We start from the raw sequence: 10,337 nt of genomic DNA, 5'->3' as shown, positions 1-10,337 counted from the left end.
AAAATATTATTAAATAGATGATAAATTAAATTAATAGCATATTAATATAAGTATATATTTTTAAATATTTATAAATTTTATATAAAATTAAATAAAATTATAAATAAAATTGAATTTCGAATACAGAACAAATAGCTATCTGTATATATTTATATTAATATTTATAAAAAATAAAATTTATTAAAAAATATAGCACTCTTGGGACCATCCCAACTACCCCACTTCCCCGTCTCCTCGGGCTCGCTCACCAACCATTCTCCCCGGTTCGACCGTCAAACATTAAAATCAATTTAAACTCGCCGCGAAGGGAGAAAGGAAAGAAAAGGAAAGGATTGAGAGGAGCAGCGGAGGCCATGGCGAGAGGGAGCGTGTGGGAGATCGGCGTGGAGGATGTCGAGCGCGCCGGGCTGTCCCCGGGCGAGGCCCGGGCCTTCCACGCGGCGCTTCGGCGGGCGGCGGACGCGCATCTGCGGAAGGGCGCCGAGGCGGAAATATGGCGGGCGGTGGCGGAGGGAGGTGTCCTGCGGCCGGACCACCCGCACGCCCTTCACCAGCTCGTCTACTACTCGATATACGCCACCTGGGACACCGCCACCAGGGGCCCGCCCCCTTATTGGTTCCCATCGCCGTAAGGCCACCGACATCGATCCCAACTTCTCTCTCTCACACACACAAACAAACAGTTGTTTGGTATCGAAAGCTAACCTAACCGATCTCATTTATTATAACTAAGTTGTATTGTTCTCATCCAAACCAAATCTGATGCATATTTTTTCCGACTCGGCCAGACTGGGCTTGAATTAACCGAATTAAATTTACATTACTTTTGGACTAGAAATTATAGACTCGAGTGAGATTTGGTTGGTTCAGGTCTAAATCGGGTCGGGTTGCACTGAAATTGGGTTGTTTAGTAAACAAACTGGCTATAGATGATGTGACCAAATTTGCTTGAATTGCGCGGCTAGTATTGTCGTGCCTCTTTGAAAATATTTTCAACATTGTAGATGCCCTTTCGCATTATTTTTATTTTTTCTATTTTTATAAACAGAAAAATAAAAATTTTCATTTCTGTTTTTAAATTTTTCTAAACATATTGGGTATAATCAATTATTTTTAAAAATATAAAAATGGTGATGGTGGCTAGGGCGGCAGGTGGCACAATGGTAGAGGGGGCGATGTGGCGATGGTGGTGGTGCCGAGTGCATTGGTTTTGTGGTGGAGGTGATAGACAATGATGGCGGTGGTGATGGCAGTGGTGATGGTGATGGCAAGGGTGCCAACCATGTAACAGAGGCGATGATGATAATGCTGGTGATGTGGTGGCTGTGGGCATGCCATTGATATGTCGGCGGCGGCAATGATGATGGCAATCATATGATGAAAGCAACAACAATGGTAGGGTGGGGGCGATGAATCACGAATGTGGTCGTAGCAGATACAACAACGGTGGTGGTTGAGGTGATGTTGGTGGTGATGGTCGAAAAGTATATATTTCTTGTTTTTAAAAATATTTAACATAAGAGTTTCTTAGCTTCTTTTTCTTAAGAAATAACTAAAGTAATTTTGAAAATAAAAAATAAAAATAATAACACCAAACATGGTTTTTCTCTTTTCCTGTTATTTTATTTTAAAAATAAAAATAAGAAATAAAAGTGATGCGGAGCAGGCTATTTAACTATCCATTCCCCGAAAAAAATGATTCTCTAGATCATTCTAGACAAATTGTATTGCAATGAGCATGCAAGGTGACTAACAATGTAACATATGATTAAGTTAGATGTATAGGATAGGTGAGAACCCAAATAGATCAACCTTAAGCACTCTAGACAGAACTCCTTATACTTTAGTGGAAGATTTAAGGAACAAAAGAGCTAATTAGAGCAAGAGCCCCTCAACAACTAATAAGGCAAAACAACCATCCAAGTGAGATTGAAAAAGGAATAGAACAAAACTAACATAAAATACTAATCAAATTATTCAACATGCAATTAAGTAATGCAAATTCAGCAGCTCTAGAGTTAATGGGGATTGGAACTTTGAAGCAACAAGGCGTTGAATGTAGACAGATAGCTTTTAGCTTAAGCTGCAAGTGGATCATCTGACTTGTTATGAGACCAGAACTCTGAAATTCTTTATCATGCCTTCATATAGTGATTATTCTTCTTTTCTGTTTGCAACCTGCTAAGGCTTCAAATTAAACTACAAAATTGTTCCTTCCCTGTTTTAACATGAAAGTGTGAGCATGCAAATCTTTTTCTAGTCTACTAAAGTGATTATTTTTGTCAGGATCTACTGTAAGCATACAAATATTGGGCGAGTGTTGGAAAATAATGGCTTTAAGCTTTTAGGATCATCATATCGTGATCCCATTTCAAGCTTTGGCCTCTTTCAGAAGTTCTCGGCTAATCATCCAGAGGTGGCTTGCCATACCCTTCATGATTGCATATTTAGAGTTCTTGTCAAATTACATCCAGTGACCACCGGTCAGACATGTTGGCTGTGTCTCTCTTTATATCAACAATGGATATCCATGCTAAGAAATTTTATTTATGAGACATTGTTTTCTGCACTGAGTTTTTTTTTAATATGATTTTCTTAGGTCTATTGGTCAATTGTGGTGAAAGAGCTTTCGGTAATATTTCATGAAGCTCCGAAAACTATTCTTGATACTTCAGACAAGTCTAAGCATGGTGGAAATTGGTTCCCTGGTGCAGTTTTAAATATAGCTGAATGTTGTCTGCTACCAATGCATTCTCCGAAGAGAACAGATGACAGTGTGGCTATTGTGTGGCGGAATGAAGGTTCCGATGATTCCCCAGTTAATTATATGTCTCTAAAGGAGCTCCGCAATCAAGTTATGTATGTATATTTTGCATCGTTAACATCTCACTTTTCCCCCCTTAATATCTAATCCTACTAGAAGCAATAACATCATACATCATCAAACATTAAAAATATGGTGAAATTTATTATCTAATCCTAGATATCTTTCTTCTATTTAATCTGGATGGTGATATACCATAATTTTGCTTCATAGGATAGTTGCAAATGCACTTGATACAATGTTTAGAAAGGGAGACGCAATTGCCATAGACATGCCAATGACATGCACAGCAGTCATCATATATTTTGCAATCATCCTTGCTGGATATGTTGTTGTATCAATAGCTGATAGCTTTACAGCAAATGAAATTGGCACTCGGATGAAGATATCTAAAGCAAAAGGAATATTTACTCAGGTGAATATCTTCAATTTTTTTAGCTTCATTTACAATTTAAAATTGAATTGCCTTGTCTAGTGTAACTTTTCAGATATAAAGTAAAGGAACTCAAACATCTAAATCTCACAGAATTTCATTTTATATAGCGAACAAATGGTGATATCTGAAAGAAGATTGACTTGTGCCAAATAAGTATTAATCTGACACTGGGGGAAAATATTGAAGTTATCACATTGATCAATCATGTTTGCATTGTATACATCTATTGGCCACATGTGATGCATGTCTGAGAGACCAAAATTTGTATTGATAGGTGAGGTTAGAATGGGAAGGATTAGATGGAGGTTTGTGATTCTTCTCACCAAGGTTTTCCTCTTTCCTAAGGGGTTTGATCAAAGTTATTTAATTGACCTCTATGATGTGATTAAGGTTTTATTGTTTTGAAAAGTGATGGAGACTAATGATGTTATAATTATTTTTATTTCCAAATGTTAAATTTCATATGTGTATCCATAAATGCACTTCTTATTCTTCTTCTTCTTTTGTTGTTTTTAATGAAACATAATGTCTCAACCTGTTGGGGAGCTTGTGTTATTCGTAGTGTACTGCCTCCATTAATGAATGGTATGCATTTGTGCAATTGGCTAACTTCTGCTCTTCAAGTAACATGATATCTTGGCCCTTCCATTACCAGTTAAGACTTAAGACCCTCAAATAGTGATTGAGGAAGACAAGGAGATTAGAGTAGGATTGCAGGTAAAATATTCTTTTATTAATTTTCTCATTTTAAAAAAAGGACTACTAGTGATTTAAATAATCATAACTCGTTACCTCCACAGGGTTTATGCTTTGGTTCATCCTCTTCATGTTAGTACTGTTGACCTGCAGTATAGCCTGAACATGCGAAAATCTGATGACCTAAGCTTCAAGATAAGTTGATTGTTGAGAAATTTACTTGATCTCCATATATATTTATTTTTTTCCTGTCCTATGGAATCCAACTAGAATTTGATTACTGGTTCACTGTGAGATTTCCAACTTTGTTTTTATCTCGAACCTAGAGCAATTTGATTTGCTTATATTGTTGCCTTCTCTGTGACTACACCATTATCCCTCTTTAAGTGATATCTTGATCCTTGCGTCACTTCTATCAGCTTTTACATTTATCACTCGGTCTCTATTTGTTCATTCTCTGGCTAAGTTCATTTGAGCTATATGCTATATAGAGCCTGCACATATGCACAATTGTCTGTTGACGCTCATTTGATATGAATCTTATAAATTTTGGTGTCTTTGGGCTGATGCCAGAATGAATTTAGGTTTATCCAACACATGGTCCTCAAGTTATAGGATTTACAAGGAAGTACGGAAATTGCTTTAAGATGCTTGCGTTCCATCTGACAAAGAAAAAAAGAAAGGAAGGTGGAAAGAAAGAATGGTGCTTCTGATACTGAAAGACGACTCTAGAAATATACTCAAAAAAATTACTACCTCATAGTACAATCCACAATCCAGTATAACGAAAAAAATTTAACATGCTTCAATGGACATGATGGTGTAGAGAAAATTATATTATTTAATTCTCATGTCTATTTTTTTCTCAGACACATCTCTTGTCCATAGAAAGATTCCTTACATGATACACTGGGCTTGTGCATTTCAGGATTTCATAGTTAGAGGAGGGAGAAAATTTCCTCTGTACGGGTAAGTTTGATTCATAACTTGATTTTTACACTTCAATGCTGCAGTAAGTTTCTGAAAATTATCTAAAGTATGAACTTTTTTTCACATGAAGTTGCATTCCGTTTCCACCAAACTTTGCTACATATTTAATTATTTACCATGTGCAAACATTAGCACCTCCTACCTGAGTATAACACTGGCATGTCTGGAGTGATGAACATTACTAATGCACTGGTGCCTTGCATGTGCAATGCACCTTTCTTTTGCTGGTCAGGGCATACAAAGAAAAAACACAAAGGCCAAGGCACACACATAGGAAATATATCCCACATTTTCTCTACTCCTTTTGGGCACAGGGTGTGTGACGGAAGGAAGGCTTCAGCCTTCAGAGGTCAGCCATGTATGGCCAGATTCCAAGTCTTTTTTTTAACGGAAGTATAGATGACTATCTCACATCTGTTTCCTTAATCTAAACACGAGATTTATATACAATATCCAGTGCTTTTGTCTTTTCTTTTAGTCCGTGCAATTGCTTTTGAGAATTAGTGCAACATTTGGAGCTTGAAATCTAGGCATTAAAACTATGCACATATGCATGAGTAAGCTGAATTGTTCATACTTATAGTCCTCTAAATTTTCCCTCCTAACTTTTCGCATATGCAGTAAAACATTGTCGAAGTGAGATTTCTAGATAGGCTCACCTCAAATGGTTTTTTTGACCTCCTTTAGTTTATGAAATGTTATAAATGAATAAAAAGGCTGATTTTTATTTGTTTTAGAATATGGCCAAACCATTTCTGTTAGAGAGTCATCTAACAAGTTAATTGCTTTTTCTTTTGATCAGCCGTGTTAGAGAGGGAACCCCTTGTAAAGCTATTGTGGTACCTGTGCTGGGAAATGATGTGGGAGTTCAACTAAGAAGTCATGATTTGTCATGGAAAGATTTTATATCACGTGCTGCTGGCCTTCCAAGGTATCCCCAAGTTCAGTTCTATTAGTTTAGTTTTATTTATGATTTTTGAAATAATTTGTTATAAGCCATTATAATAGTTTTTATATATGACACTAGTGTTAAACATCCAAATGAAGACCTGAGCAAGAAGTTATGCCAATATATGCATAGTCATATTCAACTTACATGCAAAAGTGGAGCCAAAAGATAACTCTAAGATCAAAGTTGCAAAACTCTTTGCCTTTGGTACTGCATCAATTCCAGAAACACTCGCCCTCTCGCTTGCAATCCTGCTCTCCGTGCTTTGAAATTTTCTAATGCTTGTATGATGGAGATATATACCCATTAGAATCAGCTTTATGCTAACTAAATATATCATGCTTCTTACATTTCGTTTTAAACAATATGTTAATGATTGTGGACAAGGATACCGCTGAGTCAAAAAATTGAATAGCCTAGTGATATTGTGTTGGCACTTGTTAAGTTCCTTGTTACTATTATTTGTTAGTCCACATCTCCCTCTCTAAGTTTGACCCTTCTCCATACAACTATTGTTCTGTGTCATGGTAAAACAAGCGCAAGAGCAAGCAGAGTTGGAATTTAATTCATAGATATATGGTTCTATGTCCTGGCTACTTGGTTGAATGATCTTAAATAAGGGAACCAGTATGCTAGAGCTTCTTTCTTACCATCTAGTGTCTCAGGCATAATGGCAGGCCAGTCTCCTGTCAAGTTGCCTTGATCCCAAATTCGGCACCATCCCACAGGGTCAATATCAGGTTAAGAGATGGCTGTGGAATTTCACATTACTTTCATGGATCATACTTTGGTCTATAATGCTGGGCCTTACAGAATGGTATAGTGTTTGAAATTTGAAGTTAAAATTATCTTTCTTCATTCATTATCATGATAAAATCAGCAGAATGCAATTGTTGTTTTGGTAGAAACTTGTTAAAATGTCTGATACCTGCCATATTAATAGCTAAAGTTCCTCATGTGGCATAAAATTGTAGTGTAAAGAATGCTTATATTACTTGTTAGTTGATAATTCATTCTGGAATCTTAAAAAATGCATCTATTTCTGAATGCTCGCATTTTACTTCAGATGAAAAGTAATATGAGTTGGGATATACAAATGTAATAATAGTTTTCCCTTCAGCAGGCCATATAATTATTCTCCAATTTATCTGCCAGCGGAGAATGTGACTAATATACTTTTTTCTTCAGGAACAACAGGTAAGCTGGAATTCACCATCATACTTCTTCTTCCTTCAGCTACACTGTATTTATCTCAACCAACTCATTATCCATGTGTATGACTTCCTATACAGGAGATCCAAAAGCTGTTCCATGGACACAACTTTCTCCAATAAGATGTGCAGCTGATTCATGGGCACATATTGATGTCCAATCAGGAGATATTTGTTGCTGGCCAACAAATTTGGGGTGGGTGATGGGACCAGTTCTGTTGTATTCATGTTTTTTAACTGGTGCTACTCTGGCTCTTTATCATGGTTCCCCACTTGGACACGGCTTTGGCAAATTTGTGCAGGTAGCTGCTGCGAACTTTTGTGTTTTCTATCTTCTACATTCAAGGGATCTTTTTCATTTGACCACCATGGATAATTCTATGAATCTCGCTCAGGATGCAGCTGTAACTATCTTAGGAACAGTACCAAGCCTAGTGAAAGCCTGGAAGAACAGCAAGTGCATGGACGGACTTGATTGGACCAAGATCAGGCAATTCAGAATCACAAGCCCTTTAAGTACAATATGTCATACATGAACCCTGATAACAGAGAAAATAAATCCATAATATTATCCTTGCAGGGCATTTGGTTCTACAGGGGAAGCCTCTGATAAGGATGATGACCTATGGCTTTCTTCACGAGCTTCTTATAAACCAATTGTTGAATGCTGTGGTGGGACTGAACTTGCGTCATCCTACATTCAAGGAAGCCTGTTGCAGCCACAAGCTTTTGGAGCATTCAGCACGCCATCAATGTCAACAGGGTTTGTTATTTTTGATGAACATGGGATCCCTTATGTAAGTATCTTTTTTCTTAATGTGAGAGTTGCTGGCAAATAATGTATATAAGCATTTTGTTTGGTCAGACAAATAAAAATTTACACCATGCATGACAGCCAGATGATCAACCTTGTGTTGGCGAAGTGGGTTTGTTTCCTGTATACATGGGCGCAACTGATAGGTTACTCAATGCTGATCACAAGAAGGTTTATTTTGATGGAATGCCAACTTACAAAGGAATGGTATGAAACATTTCATCGGCTATGATAGTACTTATTTTAATGCATATCCCATATATGTTGCAATTTTACTCTCTCTCTCTCTCTCTCTTTTCTCTAACTCGGATTGTCCATTTGTTAATTAACACCCTTAGTAAGCTGAAATTCTCGACCTGAACTGCCTTCTTAGTGGTATATGTGCATTTGAAAAGTTTTAGATTCATAGCAAACTCTTGGTGGCTTATTCAGTAAGTCCCCTAGAGTTTGAGATTTGGCAGTTAGGGTTTTCAGAGTCAAATAGAAGTCTCTATCATTTACAGACACTACAACATAAATATATTCCATATTTTGTCGTTTTTCTTGACTTTGTCAATTGACCATGTGACATGCTTATCAGCTGTGAGTCCAATTGATCTGTATGGCTTCATCTAGGTGAAGCAATAAATTTGCCATAGTTCTTGCTCCAATTGATCTGCATGGCATCTCATATTATCCATTTCATTTATTCTTGAAACTTCTATTAGTGCTTGGCTGGTATGGTTCTAAGGTTTATGCTTAGTGCCTTTTCAAGCATAAAAATAATTATCATATGGTTAATCTTTAGCATGCATTCATGAGCAATAAGGGTTTCTTAGATGTACAATAGGACTTTTCACATAATTATAACTATTTAACCGGGGTTCAGGCCTCTTGCTCAGCCAGTTGACATGGCTTTTTGGGAAGTCAGGGCCCAGGGGTTTAAACCTAGTACACACACCACAATAAATATATATGAATAAACAAATAGTTGTTTTATCCACATGATCACAAGGGGCATCCTTGTGAATACTATTCGTACAGATGCGAATTCTCATCACAAACTAATAGTACGTTTCATTGCCAGAACCTTAGAAGGCATGGAGATATAATTCAAAGAACAATTGGTGGTTATTTCGTTGTACAAGGTAGGGCAGATGATACCATGAATCTAGGAGGCATCAAGGTAATACAACATTGCTCCATTTTCTCACCCTTCTTTTTCCATTGCTAATGTAATGATTTATATATTTTGATATAGCTCGGTAATTCATAAATGTATTTTGATTATTAGACAAGTTCAGTGGAGATAGAAAGGGTGTGCAATAGAGCTGATGAAAGTGTGATGGAGACAGCTGCAGTTAGCGTTAGGTCCAGCACTGGAGGACCTGAAAAGTTGGTTGTATTGGCAGTACTGAAGGATGGATCAACCAAAGCTGATCTCAATCTTCTGAAAATGAAGTTTCAGAAAGCCATCCAGAACAACCTCAATCCCCTATTTAAGGTATCAACCCCTTCCCAGGAAGAAGGCAGTTAGACAAAATTTCAGTTGGCATTTTGGTTTGGCTGCTACCCTAAATTTAAAGCAAAGGGGTAAGCTGGAATACTTGAGTAGCACAACTGTCTGCCCAATTACATCTAATACTGTATTGCAGCAGAACATAGATTGTTCACAATATCTAATTTACTCAACTGGTCTGTATCTTGAGATGCTATCAAATTGTGAATACTTTGGTTTGCCCTTTGAACAGGTCAGTTTTGTCAAAGTTGTTCCAGAGTTCCCTCGGACGGCTTCAAACAAGCTACTCAGAAGAGTTCTAAGGGATCAGCTGAAGCAGGTGATTTCATCTCGCAGCAAACTATGACAGTACTATAAATTCTCAGATGAACGGCGTTGTAGCTTTCTTCATGAGCATCAAAATAGTTTCAGTAGCTGTCATCTGTGAACAATCTGCTATTGCACTGGGCTCTCTGGTTTGATTCCATTAATTATAATCAGATAGGGGCCAGCCTTGTTCTTTACATGTCCAATGAATAAGTATCCAGCAAAATCTGGAGATCGTGCATTGAAATCACTTGGCCTTCATGTTGTTCATCTGTACAGCATGGCTATAGAATGACTCTAAAATGGATTATGCTCATTTTTTAGTCTACCAATTCTGTATCTGTTTTTAAGTCATGGGTTAGTAGTGTTTTCATGCCTTGAGAACCTTTCACAAAGTACATAATTAAATGTTATTATTGATTGTTACTAGGTATTTTGATTATGACAGCAAGATATACTGAAGTTCATTTATATTTTAAATAATACTATAGATATTTTTAAAAAATATAGTATAAAATATTAATAAATAAATAATAAAATGGCGAAAGATTCTGCAGTTCTGTTGCACATGATTGATATGAGGATCATATAAAATTGTGATCCAAGAAAGAAC

General features: G+C 37.0%; 1 protein-coding gene across 5 annotated transcripts; it reads left to right on the top strand.

Moving 5' to 3' along the window:
• The first annotated feature begins 244 nt into the window (after positions 1 to 244).
• On the top strand, positions 245 to 10,056 carry AAE18 (acyl-activating enzyme 18). 5 transcript variants are annotated; one of them, XM_088720979.2, is made up of 15 exons: positions 251 to 628; positions 2,287 to 2,483; positions 2,600 to 2,632; positions 2,715 to 2,859; positions 3,038 to 3,239; positions 4,885 to 4,925; positions 5,749 to 5,877; positions 7,016 to 7,092; positions 7,188 to 7,408; positions 7,502 to 7,596; positions 7,687 to 7,903; positions 8,002 to 8,127; positions 8,987 to 9,085; positions 9,194 to 9,403; positions 9,651 to 10,056. In XM_088720979.2, the coding sequence occupies exons 1-15, from the start codon at positions 354 to 356 to the stop codon at positions 9,762 to 9,764; spliced, it is 2,181 nt and encodes a 726-aa protein (XP_088577105.2). In that variant the 5' UTR covers positions 251 to 353; the 3' UTR covers positions 9,765 to 10,056. The 5 variants fall into 5 exon arrangements, 3 of the variants coding, with proteins under 3 accessions (XP_088577105.2, XP_008789114.3, XP_008789122.3); XR_015982150.2 differs by having other exon boundaries at positions 245 to 628; positions 2,287 to 2,416; positions 2,600 to 2,859; positions 8,006 to 8,127; XR_015982151.2 differs by having other exon boundaries at positions 249 to 628; positions 2,287 to 2,416; positions 2,600 to 2,859; positions 7,019 to 7,092; positions 8,006 to 8,127.
• Positions 10,057 to 10,337: the final 281 nt, after the last annotated feature.

This window comes from Phoenix dactylifera, chromosome 1 (genome assembly GCF_051530095.1).
Source record: "Phoenix dactylifera cultivar Ajwa chromosome 1, Ajwa_hap1_PhDact_Kaust_v1.1, whole genome shotgun sequence".
NCBI lineage: Eukaryota > Viridiplantae > Streptophyta > Magnoliopsida > Arecales > Arecaceae > Phoenix > Phoenix dactylifera.
The sequence above is the reverse complement of the archived record's forward strand: the minus strand, read 5'-3'. Positions and strand labels throughout refer to the sequence as shown.